Genomic DNA, 14,849 nt, shown 5'->3' with positions numbered 1-14,849 from the left:
CTGTATTTTGCTGTACCTATTTTCTTCTGCCCAAGCGATGATAATGTGAATTGAGATAATAATGTTCATGGTTGATAATGTGATTTGATAATGCCTGAATGAGCCAAGAAATAAATGCTATTGGAAGAGCACTTCTGTTTCCAGCTATTCTAACTTGCTGTGCTGTATTCCACCTGATAAGATGCACCACATACCAGTCAACTTAAGAGTAAAAAAAAGGCTTTTGTCTTTACATCAGTGTCCCCATGATGAAACAGAGGTAGTTTAGGGTCACCCAGTTGCTCATAAAAGTGCCTTATAGTCAGGTCTTTATATAGACCAAAGTATCTGGATAAGGTGACCCTCAATTCATCAGCTTTGAAAGCGTGCTGCTGACACACCACATTGTTGAACTGACCTTGTTCCCTGACCCTCACAATCTTTTACCCATGTGAGGTAGTCTATAGGTCAGATTCCAGGCCAACTATACTGAACAAAAATAAATGTAACATGTAAAGTTTTCATGAGCTGAAATAAAATATCCCATACATTTTACATAGGCACAAAATGCTTATTTCTCTCAAATGTTGTGCATACATTTGTTTACATACCTGTTAGTGAGCATTTCTACTTTGCCAAGATAATCCATACACAACCGCAGACTACGTGTAACCACGCCAGCCCAGGGGCTCCACATCCTGCTTCTTCACCTGCGGGATTGTCTGAGACCAGCCACCCAGACAGCTGATGAAACTGTGGTTTTGCACAACCGAAGAGTCAGAAACCGTCTCAGGGAACTCATCTGCATGCTCATCGTCCTCACCAGGGTCTTGACCCGACTGCAGTTCAGCGTTGTAACCGACTTCAGCGGGTAAATGCTCACCTTCGATGGCCACTGGCACACTGGAGAAGTGTGCTCTTCAAGGATGAATCCTGGTTTCAACTGTACAGGCAGATGGCAGACAGCGTGCATGGCAAAATATGTCCCAGTTCTTCCGTGGCCTGCACATTCAGACATGTCACCCATTGAGCATGCTTGGGACTCTCTGGATCGACAGTGTGTTCTAGTTCCCGCCAATATCCAACAACTTCGCACAACCATGGAAGAGTGGGACAACATTCCACAGGCCACAATCAACAGCCTGATCAACTCTGTGAAGATGTGTTGTGCTGCAGGAGGCAAATGGTGTTCACACCAGATACTGCATTTCTGACCAATGTGGCCAACAGATGCATATCTGTATTCCTAGTCATGTGAAATCCATAGATTAAGGCCTCATTTCAAATGACATTTCCAATAATTCACGAACATCTTTGAAATCGTTACGTTTATATTTGCACGCCTTGAAAGGGGTTTAACATACCAGACTGCAGTCAATGACGAGGCAAGCAATCGTTGGTTGATGGCATTTATACATATGAAATATACAGAGCACAAAACATTATGGACACCTGATCTTTCCATGACAGACTTACCAGTGAAAGCTATGATCCGTTATTGATGTCACTTGTTAAATCCACTTCAAATCAGTGCAGATGAGAGGAGCCAAGTTAAAGGATTTTTAACCCTTGAGGAATGAATTGTGTGCCATTCAGAGGGTGAATGGGCAAGACAAGATTTAAGTGCCAAGAACTGCAACGCTGCCGGGTATTTCAAGCTTAAGTGTCCCATGGGTATCAAGAATGGACAACCACCCAAAGGACATCCAGTCAACTTGACACAACTGTGGGAGTCACAGTGGGCCAGCTTCCCTGTGGAAGCCTTTGACACCTTGTCAAGTCCATGCCTCAACGAATACAGGCTGTTCCGAGGGCAAAAGGGGGTGCCACTCAATATTAGGAAGGTGTTCCTAATGTTTGGTATACTCGGTGTATATGCAAGACCTCCCAAGGCCAGAGAAGTTCAGCTCCCAAAAAAAGCCAGGAGTTGGTTTCTGGAGTTCAAAGACTTTATTGAAAAGTTAAAACATACACGTAACACCTTCCAGGTTTCCGGTGATCTCGTTCTCAGTCAGCCAAGTGACCAGAAGAAGCTACTGGGATAGCATTCACACTGAACTTGACTTAGCGTACACCACACACACACCAAAGCCAGACAGTATCCAGGCAGTTCGGCTTTACTGTGAACCTTATTAAACCCTTCCATAGTCTTCTGCAGCAAAGTAGAAAACAAAAGAAAGCCTGCCCGGTCAGCCAAGAATTAAAGGTTTAACCCCAACATAGAATCAGTTTCAAGCCACCCAAAATCTGCTCAGTTTAAGCAAGGGCTTCATCATGTAGTGTTGATATAACATCTCAAATCCTGATGGCTGACTGACAGATCATAACAGTACAACACAGCTTTAACCCCGTCCTCATGTGCGTGGAAGGAAAAACAAAAAGGCGTATGATATTTAAATAGTAGAGGAGCCTAGTGCAGTGAATAACGCAGTTAGAAATGAGATGTGTTCGGACAAAATATTAGATGATTGGTTAGAAATGGTCAAATCAGGAAGGTATGACCAAACCCAACCGCTGTGTTTAACCAATCTGATGTCTCACCAAATAAACACACTTCAGAGATGTACATAGAAGCCACAGGTGACCAACTGGCCACATGGGAGAACAATGTGGTGTATTTCATTGTCATGGCAGTGTTGGATAGATGCAATGAAATGGTGTATACATTATTGACCCAATGAAAGTGTCTTCGATGGAAACTGCAAAGCAAACATTTACAACAAAGAATGACGGGGTAGTTTTTTTTCTCGTTGTAGCCTCTGAACAAATCCCTTCCATTCATGAAATACCCCCTTGCTGGTTTGAGTTGGAAATGCATTTTAAGGGCAGATACTGCTGATATCCTCTCGTTTCCTTCACCGCAAGGAGAGTTTAGGCCTCCAGTTCCAACCCCAGGCCCAGCTTGTGGCCTCCAGTGTTGATGCCCTTACCATCTACCAGGGCAGAGAGGGTGAGTTTCACACCTGCAACAGGAGAGAGGTGGTCAGGGTCACATTCAGGATGACAGTGAAGAAAATAGGTGTCAACTAGGGATGGAAATTAACGTCTTGGTGACAGGGGGCAGTATTCAGAAATTCAGATGAATAACATGCCCAAATTAAACTGCCTGCTACTCGGGCCCAGAAGGTAGGATATGCATATTATTAGTAGATTTGGATGGAAAACACTGAAGTTTCTAAAACTGTTTGAATGATGTCTGTGAGTATAACAGAACTCATATGGCAGGCAAAAACCTGAGAAAAAAATCCAACCAGGAAGTGACTTGTAGTTTTTCTATCTAATCCCTATTCAAACTACAGTGTCTGTGGGGTCCTTTTGCACTTCCTAAGGCTTCCACTAGATGTCAACAGTCTTTAGAACCTTGTTTTATGCTTCTACTGTTGCTGGACAGAGAATAGGAACTGACTCAAGCCTGGGACCAACGAGTTGTTTACTGCGCAGGCACGCAAGTGCGCCCTTCCTTTTTCCTCTGTAATGAATACGCTTTTGACCGGTTGGAATATTATCAAAGATTTGTTAAAAAGACCCTAAGGCTTGATTGTAAACATCGTTTGACATGTTTCTACGAGCGGTAATGGAACTATTTGACTTTCGTCTCTGGTTTTGCGCTCTCGCGTTGTGCCTTTGGATTAGTGATCTGAACGCGAACAAAACGGAGGTATTTGGACATAAATATGGAGTTTATCGAACAAGACAAACATTTCTTCTGGAAGTGGGAGTCCTGGGAGTGCATTCCGACAAAGATCAGCAAAGGTAAGTGAAGATTTACAATACTAATTCTGAGTTTAGTTGACTCCAGAACTTGGCGGGTAACTGTATAGCTTGCTTTGATGGCTGAGCTCTGTACTCAGAATATTGAGAAATGTGCTTTCGCCATAAAGCCATTTTAAAATCTGACAGCAGTTGCATTAAGGAGCAGTGTATCTATAATTCTTTCAATAACTTGTACATTTGATCAACGTTTATGAGTATTTTTGTAAATGATGTGCTCAGTCACTGGAAGTTTGAGGGAATACATTTTCTGAACATCACACGCCAATGTAAAATGGGGTTTATGGATATAAATATGAACTTTATCAAGCAAAACATACATGTATTGTATAACATTGAGTCCTGGGAGTGTCATCTGATGAAGATCAAAGGTTAATGATTAATTTTAGCTGCATTTCTGGTTTTTGTGGCACCTCTCCTTGCTTGGAAAATGGCTGTGTGGTTTTTCTTGTTTAGGCGCTCTCCTAACATAATCTAACGTTATGCTTTCGCCGTCAAGCCTTTTTGAAAATCAGACACTGTGGTTGGATTAAGGAGAATCTTATCTTTAAAAAATGGTGCATAATACTTGTATGTTTGAGAAATTTGAATTATGAGATTGTTGTTTTGAATTTGCCACCCTGCTATTTCTCTGGCTGTTGATAGTGTGTACCGCGGGTGGGATGCTAGCATCCCAGAGAGGTTTTAGCCAGAGGGTAGTACTTTCAGACAGATGTGCAGAACTACTGAAAATCCTTAAGTTTCAACCCTGGTGTCAACATTGCAGATATAAATATCCTATAGAGCACACATGATTTCCTATTTTAAAATGAGAGAGAAACAAGTCTGACAAACTTCTATTGAAGCCTTCTGTAGCACTGCATGAGTGTATCTATAACAATACTCAGACACATTGATAGCAAGTGAATAGGATGTCGCATTACTAGGGACTCACTCGCTGAGATAATCTGCAATCAAGTCGTTGGAATCTCCCCTTTAAAACAGCATGCATGATGGCAGTCGCTGGGAATATCTGGTCGCTAGCTCTCTCTCCCTCTATTGGCCGACTGTCACTCCTTTCATTGAAAATGACTGGTGCCGGTAGCTCATTTGCGGATTATCTCACCATGTGCGAGTCCCCAGTAAAATATTAACATCTTTAAAATCAATTTGTGCAGTACAGTGTATACATGCACTTATAGAAACATTCCTACTTCCCTCCCCCCCATATAATGTACAGCATTATCCAATGAATTTATCGCAGAGACAGTACTGTATGAGAGTTATTAAGCGCTTAGGTTGAGGAAGAGAAGCAGATACTTTTGTTTGTGTGTATGTGAACACCCCTTCAAAAATCAGATTTGGCTAGTGAGGGAAAAAAGTATTTGATCCCCTGCTGATTTTGTACATTTGCCCACTGACAAAGAAATGATCAGTCTATAATTTTAAATGGTAGGTTTATTTGAAGAGTGAGAGACCGAACAAAATATTCCAGAAAAACACATGTCAAAAATGTTATAAATTAATTTGCATTTTAATGAGGGAAATAAGTATTTGACCCCTCTGCAAAACATGACTTAGTACTTGGTGGCAAAACCCTTGTTGGCAATCAGAGGTCAGATGTTTCTTGTCGTTGGCCACCAGGTTTGCACACATCTCAGGAGGGATTTTGTCCCACTCCTTTTTGCAGATCTTCTCCAAGTCATTAAGGTTTCGAGGCTGACGTTTGGCAACTCAAACCTTCAGCTCCCTCCACAGATTTTCTATGGGATTAAGGTCTGGAGACTGGCTAGGCCACTCCAGGACCTTAATGTGCTTCTTCTTGAGCCACTCCTTTGTTGCCTTGTCCGTGTGTTTTGGGTCATTGTCATGCTGAAATACCCATCCACGACCCATTTTCAGTGCCCTGGCTGAGGGAAGGAGGTTCTCACCCAAGATTTGACGGTACATAGCCCCGTTCATCGTCCCTTTGATGCGGTGAAGTTGTCCTGTCCCCTTAGCAGAAAAACACCCCCAAAGATCCTCCCGTGTAGTTCTGGGCTGATTCCTCACCATTCTCATGATCATTACAACTCCACAGGTGAGATCTTGCATGGAGCCCCAGGCAGAGGGAGATTGACAGTTATTTTGTGTTTCTTCCATTTGCGAATAATCGCACCAACTGTTGTCACCTTCTCACCAAGCTGCTTGGTGATGGTCTTGTAGCCCATTCCAGCCTTGTGTAGGTCTACAATCTTGTCCCTGACATCCTTGGAGAGCTCTTTGGTCTTGGCCATGGTGGAGAGTTTGGAATCTGATTGATTGATTGCTTCTGTGGACAGGTGTCTGTTATACAGGTAACAAACTGAGATTAGGAGCACACTCTTAAAGGGAGTGCTCCTAATCTCAGTTTGTTACCTGTATAAAAGACACCTGGGAGCCAGAATCTTTGATTGAGAGGGGGTCAATACTCATTTCCCTCATTAAAATGCAAATCAATTAATAACATTTTGTTTCATCATGCCTTTTTCTGTATTTTTTTTGTTATTCTGTCTCTCACTGTTCAAATAAACCTACCATTAAAATTATAGACTGATCATTTCTTTGTCAGTGGGCAAACGTACAAAATCAGCAGGGGATCAAATACTTTATTCCCCTCTCTGTATTTCAGCTACACCCGTTGCTGACAAGTGTATAAAAATTGAGCACACCCATGCGATCAAACATTGACAGTAGAATGACCTTACTGAAGAGCTGTGACTTTCAACGTGGCACCATCATAGGAAACCCCCTTTCCAACAAGTCAGTTCGTCAAATGATTGCCCTGCTAGAGGCGCCCCAGTCAACTGCAAGTGCTGTTATTGTGAAGTCGAAATGTCTAGAAACAACGGCTTAGCCGAAGTGGTAGGCCACAGAAGCTCAGAACAGGGCAGCCGAGTGCTGAAGTGCGTACAAATCGTCAGTCAGAACACTCCCTACAGAGTTCCAAACTGCCTTTGGAAGCATTATCATCACAAGAACTGTTTGTCGGGAACTTCATGAAATGTATTTCCATGGCCGAGCAGTCGCACACAAGCCTAAGATCACCATGCGCAATGCCAATCGTCGGCTAAGGTGGTGTAAAGCTCAGCACCATTGGACTCTGGAGCAGTGGAAACACGTTCTCTGGAGTGATGAATCACGCTTCACCATCTGGCAGTCCGACGGATGAATCTGGGTTTTGCGGATGCCAGAAGAACTCTACCTGTCCCAATGCATAGAGCCAACTGTAAAGTTTGGAGGAGGATTAATGGTCTGGGGCTGTTTTTCATGGTTTGTGCTAGGGCCCTTAGTTCCAGTGAAGTGAGATCTTGATGCTACACTATACAATGACATTCTAGACAATTCTGTGCTTCCAACTTTGTAGCAACAATTTGGGGAAGGCCCTTTCCGGTTTCAGCATGACAATGCCCCCGTGCACAAAGCGAGGTCCATACAGAAATGGTTTGTTGAGATCGGTGTGGAAGAACTTGACTGGCCTGCACAGAGCCCTGACCTCAACCCCAGCAAACACCTTTGGGATGAATTGGAACGCCGACTGCGAGGTCAGGCCCAAGATCAGTGCCTGACCTAACTAATGCTCGTGGCTGAATGGAAGCAAGTCCCCAGAGCAATGTTCCAACATCTAGTGGAAAGCCTTCCCAGAAGAGTGGAGGCTGTTATAGCAGCAAAATGGGGGGGGGGGGAGAGAAATCAACTCCATATTAATGCCCATGACTTTGGAATGAGATGTTTGATGAGTAGGTGTCCACATACTTTTGGTCGTGTAGTGTATTATGAAGTGTGGGTTAGCCCTCAGCTTATAAAAGCAGTGAGCTACAGAGAAGAATGGTTTAACACACAAGAGGACCACTTTTAATTAATACTTAAGTGCTATCCCTATGTATGTATTTGAACAGCGAAGCTAAAACTTTTAATTTGGCTCTATACGCCAACATGTGAGACTTGAAATCAAATGTTTTATGTGAGGTGACAGTACAGAATGTCACTTTTTATTACATATCTGTTTTACCAGTTAGAAATTAAAGCACTTTATGCATCTAGTCCCCCCCCATTTAAAGTAGTCATAAGTATTTGGAGAAATTTGCATAGTATATTCAATTTATTCATAAGTTTAGTATTTGGACCCATATTCCTAGCACGCAATGACAAAGCTTATGACACTACAAACTTGGATGCATTTGCAGGGTGACCCATCCCCGAAGTGACTTAATAAACCCTCTTGCATATTATTGAGGTCTACTCAGGAATTCAGCATTCTGTTATCTTGCCAAACCCCTCGTCACATTTCTGGATAGCGGAGGTTGTCTTTACAGGTCTGATTGGAGTTAAACCTTACAGTAATGCTATTGGTCAACAACTCAGAAGTTAATTAAAGAATATAATATGTAACAAAAAAAATCTCTAGCTTAAACAGATGGATTTTGATGGGGACTTTTTATTTCATTATGCACTTAGATTTCCGCAGGGCGCAGACATCGACTTTAGGGGGTTAAAGTCCTAACATCAGAACTAAAGGAACAACCTGTGCTGTGAACTTTATTCTAGTGACAGCCAATAAAATAACCTTTAGAAACACCAATAAGATAAGTATTATAATTATCCTTAAAACGAGAGGTCTTACCTGGTCTCAGCGTCTGGGTATAGCCAACACCGACAAGGCTGTTGTTGTTCACTTTAGCCTGAAAAGACCGAATTAATTGATTAACTTAAAATCCAAAGGCAGATAACGACAGCAGAGTCAGAAATGTACTTAGCAACTCTGATATTTCAGAGCCAGACAATGTAGAAGGTGTAGAAGATGTTTATTGCATGTGTTCTTAGGATACATAGGAGGCAGTCTAAAACAAGAAAGGGTGGTTTCTCAGACACAGATTAAGCAACAACAAAAAGTTGATGGATAATCTCCATTGACAATGCTTTTCAGTCCTGGACTAGGCTACATGTGTCTGTGAAACTGACACAAAGAGTAACTCGTGCTCAGAACTACTTATGCTCGGTACTTACACTGATGGAGGCGCTCTTGTCCAGCTGGTATTTGGCTGCGATGCCAAAGTTTGTGCTGTTGCTGCCAGCAGTCCAGGCAAGGTTGACCGCTGTCTCCAGCACGGGGCTCACCTTCTGGTAGATGGAGCCGCCAAACTGTGCACCGTCATTACTGTAACACAAGAAAGGGGAGAAAATTAGGGAGAGAACTGCGCAGTATTCACAGAAACAATAACCAGGGAGATGAGTGATAAGAGGGTATTTCTCTGTAGACCAGTTTGAAATAAAGCCCTTTCCTCTACCCTCATATGCAGTTTGTTGGGCCTGACATTTTGAGCCCCTGTATAGGGGCTTTGGTTCAATCGTTGGATATTCAATGATTATCATTTCCAAGTTGAACCATCACCATATTGCCTACAGCTATGTCCATTCACCCATGTCAGCATTTTTTTTTTTGACAATTTAATATACAATGTATTGACTTTGAATGTAATTGGTTATGTATGTACACAGCAGAACACCAGAAATTCCTAACATTCTAAATAGAAAGGCATAATAAACTCATGTATGCCCTCAATTACACGTTGGTGTGCAGCTGGAAGTCCCCGGTCTTGTATCCCACAGCGAAGTTGTTCTGGGTCATCTTAGACTTGGCCGTGTCAAAAGTCATCTGGTAGCCAGCAAGCCAGCCCTCGTAACCCACGACAGCCGCCCCGTGGATAGTGGGGCCAGCAAAGTCAAAGTCGACATCACAGCCCAGGTTGACAAACTCGCGCTTGTAGGCGGTCTTGACTTTGCCGCTCTTCTTGCTGTTGTTGGAAAGGAAAACAGTTTTGGTTAGCCATAGCCTACAGTCTGAACCATAACATTTTGAATGAACAGCTAAACAGCTCAGGCTTAATATAGCCAGTCTGAGGGAAATGTAGAAACCATAACAGAATATGAATGCAATTGGGACAAACCAAGAGATGAAAAACATCACTCCAGTAGTAATTCACCCACACACTTATGTTCATAATCAATAGTCCACAAGCAATAACAATCCTGAGCCACATTTTTCTGGATCATTACACCAGCCAACAAGGCTTACAATAGGTGCACCAACACACACAACAAACCAGACTTTATGAGCCTCTTGTGCTAATGTTACATGACACCAAGCCCAGTTCTAAACTAATAGCCTGGCCAGCTTCCTTTATCCTAACCTTAACCATTAGTACAGACAATGCAAAACTGATTCTGTGGGTTGAAGTTGCCCCCAGACGCTGATCTTGAATCAGTTTTGCATTGTCTGTACTAATGGTTAAGGTTAGGATAAAGGAAGCGGATCCTAGATCTGTACCTAGGGGAAACTCGTCCCCCGGAGCTCAGTGGACATGCAGTGACTCATGGAGGAATAAGGATATTAATGGGCACTTCAGGCTAAAGTTGGACCAAATCATGGTTTCAGCAGCACAAAAAAAAAAAATCTAGTTTAGTACAATGGCCTGAGAGATGGCAGCGCGCATTGATGCGACCAATAAAACATGCAAGTTGGATAGCAAAGTCAAAGGGTTGCTAAATGTGACTTAATGGTCACAGTCTGGAGGACCTGCTAGGAGAATAAACAACTCCATTCAAATACAAGCACAAAAACATTAAGACAATCCATGGCTTGGATGTGATTAAAATAATACTATACAGATGAGTGCCATTTCAGGCTAAAGTTTATTTGACTGACCCGTCACCTCAGATCCACCCACGAGCCTCTGAGGACTGCACACCCCAGATCATGTTACCTTCATGTAAGGACATTACGTGCTGGACTGACTCTTCTGGACTAGCTAAATGTTCATATCATCAGCACCCATAGATCCTATAAGTACTAGAACTAGTCCTCTGCATTGAAATTGTACATTACTAATCATACCCAGTGTTTGGTGAGAAAGTTGTGTCGAATGTCAGCTTCAGACCCTTGGCAATCTAGAGGGAACAAGAACAGAAAGTTGGAAAACAACTTGCAGCACGAGGTTGACCTACCTGCAGTTAATTTGATCAATACATATTGGATATTAATTATTTGTTTGAGTCACCTTTTATTGTGTGTCAAGGCTATCATGACGCTCCATAGACAGCCTTACACAACAAAATCTAACCGATTGTGTTCCAAAAATAATGTTTTGTTGAATCCGAACCTGGTCTTCGACGGTGATCTCTGTTCCCAGGGTGTTGTCAGTGTTCCACTTCTCTGTGAAGGTCAGGCCATACTCTGACCTCTTGTATTTGGTTTCAAGGCTACCTGCCACCTTGCTGGTGTCCGTGTTTGAGGAGCCAGCTGTTTTGAACTCCTGTATAACATTTGTAAAAAGATTCAAATCAGGATATGAACAAAAACTTCTACAATTATCTGAAAGCTCTTGGGTTTTTATCATCAAGGAGTGTATTGACCTATACTGCTGTCAAGCTCCCAGGGTTGTAAATTCAAATGACCTTCTATTACACAATTACTGCAATCATAAACATGTCTAAACTTTTACATATGGTAGAGTAGACAATTAATTTTCAAAGTACACAAATGATTAGAAAGAAAATAAGTAAACTTACCACTCCGCTGTCAGACTTGGTCTTCACATCAAGCTTCACCAGGCCAAACCCTTTAGGGAAAAAGCAAAGTCTTATGAATTAAAACCTATTTCACAACCCTTTCGTTGTTCAAATTCATCCTTGGACAGTTACACCATATGACATTTTCACCCTTTGATATGCCAAAACTGTAAACATATCATGCCGTGTGATAATTGATCCGGTGCCAAATAGGGGAGAACATGTAGAAATGTGCTGTAAGAAGATTTTTGCATATTCTTCTAATATATAAAATATTTTCCTTGGACACAAAAATAACACATCACGTCAACTGCTTACATATAGAAGGAGCACCTGCCCATCCTTCCCATTGGTTTAGCATGCCTCAAACAAAGCCACCCTATTGGCTAATCTTGTTCTTACACAAGGTGTTCATTACAACCAAATCAATGACCAGTATAGCCTATTTGTTCCAGAGTAAAAGGTACAGTACCATAGCCTTTGTTGAAGATATCCTTGGCAGATTTGCCAAGGTCACCATATGATGGAGGCACTGCCATTACACCTGCAGCAGGAAGAATATTACACAGAGTATATTTTAGTTTACAAAATGCCTGTGCAAGGGTGCCTACTTCAGAAAACAATGTTTCTTTTGAGTCTATAAACATAGCTACTCATCCAAAACAGCTAGTCATCCTTTGGGATAATGTTTATTTTCCCCCAACTAAAGGGCGTGGTTGCCTGTCTGTATAAGAGCCAGCTCTATCAGCCCAGAGCATGAGTGGGTATGATAAGTGGCCTGTGTCTGCATCTGTATAGCCAACTTATTAAAATGACGCTAGGCCACAACGCCGTGACTCACTCAGTCAAGGCCGGGTGGAGGAAAATAAAACAATTCTAGTAGGGGTGGGTCTGGGAAGGGCTCCACTCTCCAGCCAAGTACTGTCTCATTAATCAATCAATCAATAACTGGGTATGGTGCAAGTCAGAGACTCCATTACTAATCTCCTAGAACAGTCTCTAGGACAGACCGTGGTAGGTGGGTCTTTCCATTACAAGACCACGCAGTCATTTCTAGTTCATATGAGGCCTCATCTTTGAGTGAGGGTAAAGCATACGGTATACTGTAAGAACGGGGGCGTTTGTGTAGTGAATCTATTTTTGACATCCTGTGGTTGTCATAACAGCTGAGTACATCAGTTTGGATGACACAAGTTGACATTGTCCATGGCCACCACACACTGTTACAATATGGTTCAGGAATGGCTGGTGTTCCACACTAACAGTGTCAGATATTTACCTGTCAGTACACACTTTTCAGAAGTGACAACCATAAAACCTCTACAATTTATGCTTAAATTAAGCAATTCTGTACGACATATGCCATTCAGCAGATGCTAGACTGACTAGTAGCTAGTTAGCCAGCTAAGGTTAGGAGATAGTGAGAGGCTGTACTTTCAAGTTTCAGTTCTGTATCTAACGTTAGCTAAGGTGGCTGGCTAGCTAGCAAGCTAATGATATGGAAAGATACTGGTATGCCAATTATGGCAACTGTAATGACAAACGTCATACTGAGCAAAGGTGGGCAAGGTTAACTGAGGGAAGCCATTGATATATTCAACCTATCCTATTGCTATCTACTGTTGCTGTGGCGAGCTAGCTAGCTAGCTCGCGTGTCAAAGTTCTGAGATATTTTCTTTATGCTGGACAATAAAACAATGTACATATTCCTTGTGCATTTTCTGTACATAAATGTTTAAGTTGTTTCAACAGCTTAAAAATAGTCCGCCATGCACAACTAGCTATGTAACCTGCTGGACGTCCGCATTGCCAGGCATGCATTGCATGCCAAGGAAGCTAACTAGTTACAGCTAATTTAGCGGTATAGTTAGCAGATTAAGTTGGCTAGCTAGCGTTACAACATTGAAGTTAACTAACTAACTCACAGTTAGCTGCTCCAAGTAACAAAGTAACCCAGTTGAATTTGTGGTCTTAATTTCACACACATGTGCACTGGACATGAGTTGTCCGCTACAATACTTGTAGCATAACTCAATAGCTAGCTTATGCTACCCGGCTAGCTAGAAACATTTAGCGATTGCGTGTCAGGCAGTACTCGGGCAAGCGTGGTCATAAACTGCGACAAATATATAGTTTGGCTGGTTCATCTACAGTAAAATCCAGTTTAGTTGCTTCACTTACCGGTAAAATATGGAACTAGAGGTCAACTAAAGTGACTTTATTCAGATGTTTATGGCGCCGCTGTAGACTTCACCGGTTGGACTACAGTGGAGGACGAATTGAAGGAGACTGTAAGGAATGACGTCCACAGCATATCAAACATCTACGTCCGAAGCGAAGGACCCCTCCTTGTCACATGTGCGCCTGTCTTAACATACTTGCAGATTCATTACAAAATAATTAGAATATTAACAAAGGTAACATGCTTATTTTTAGTTGTAACTTACATTTTCTTTATTATAGATTCATCAATTTCCGGGTGTAACATCTCATTGACAACTATATTTGATCCTGTGGAGTAGGTCATGGGTCATGTGGAGTACGATCACTAGGATGAGAAAGGCACCGAGGGAGTCGTCCGTACATATCTGACTGGTGTTAGACATTATTGACTATTCTGATCTAATCTTCGAATCTATTATTATTGTCTTCTTAGACTTGTATAAAGTATTCGATACAGTGGAACATGAGTTTCTATTTCTTATGCATGGTTGCCAATTTTGCCTTATCTCTTCCTGCTTGCAACCCAACTTTTTACAAGTTGTATTATATCCAACGATATACAGTTGAAGTCGGAAGTTTACATACACTTATGTTGGAGTCATTAAAACTCATTTTTCTACCACTCTACAAATTTCTTGTTAACAAACAATAGTTTTGGCAAGTCGGTTAGGACATCTACTTTGTGCATGACACAACAATTGTTTACAGACAGATTATTTCACTTATAATTCACTGTATCACAATTCCAGTGGGTCAGAAGTTTACATACACTAAATTGACTGTGCCTTTAAACAGCTTGGAAAATTCCAGAAAATTATGTCATGAAGCTTCTGATAGGCTAATTGACAATCTGAGTCATTTGGAGGTGCACCTGTGGATGTATTTCAAGGCCTACCTTCAAACTCAGTACCTCTTTGCTTGACATCACAGAAAAATCAAAAAAACTTGTAGACCTCCACAAGTCTGGTTCATCCTTGGGAGCAATTTCCGAATACCTGAAGGCACCACGTTCATCGGTACAAACAATAGTACGCAAGTATAAACACCATGGGATCACGCAGCCATCATACCGCTCAGGAAGGAGACGCGTTCTGTCTCCTAGAGATTCATGTACTTTGGTGCGAAAAGTGCAAATCAAACCTAGAACAACAGCAAAGGAACGTGTGAAGATGCTGGAGGAAACAGGTACAAAAGTATATATATCCGCAGTAAAACGAGTCCTATATCGACATAACCTGAAAGGCTGCTCAGCAAGGAAGAAGCCACTGCTCCAAACCCGCCATAAAAAAGCCAGACTATGGTTTGCAACT

General features: G+C 42.0%; 1 protein-coding gene across 1 annotated transcript; it reads right to left on the bottom strand.

Moving 5' to 3' along the window:
* Positions 1 to 1,910: 1,910 nt before the first annotated feature.
* vdac2 (voltage-dependent anion channel 2) lies at positions 1,911 to 13,647 on the bottom strand. Its single transcript, XM_029698716.1, has 9 exons — positions 13,498 to 13,647; positions 11,789 to 11,860; positions 11,317 to 11,366; positions 10,908 to 11,060; positions 10,643 to 10,695; positions 9,315 to 9,542; positions 8,755 to 8,905; positions 8,372 to 8,429; positions 1,911 to 2,942 (listed from the first exon to the last, which is right to left on the bottom strand). The coding sequence occupies exons 2-9, from the start codon at positions 11,853 to 11,855 to the stop codon at positions 2,851 to 2,853; spliced, it is 852 nt and encodes a 283-aa protein (XP_029554576.1). The 5' UTR covers positions 11,856 to 11,860; positions 13,498 to 13,647; the 3' UTR covers positions 1,911 to 2,850.
* Between the last annotated feature and the right edge of the window lie 1,202 nt (positions 13,648 to 14,849).

This window comes from Salmo trutta, chromosome 18 (genome assembly GCF_901001165.1).
Source record: "Salmo trutta chromosome 18, fSalTru1.1, whole genome shotgun sequence".
NCBI lineage: Eukaryota > Metazoa > Chordata > Actinopteri > Salmoniformes > Salmonidae > Salmo > Salmo trutta.
The sequence above is the reverse complement of the archived record's forward strand: the minus strand, read 5'-3'. Positions and strand labels throughout refer to the sequence as shown.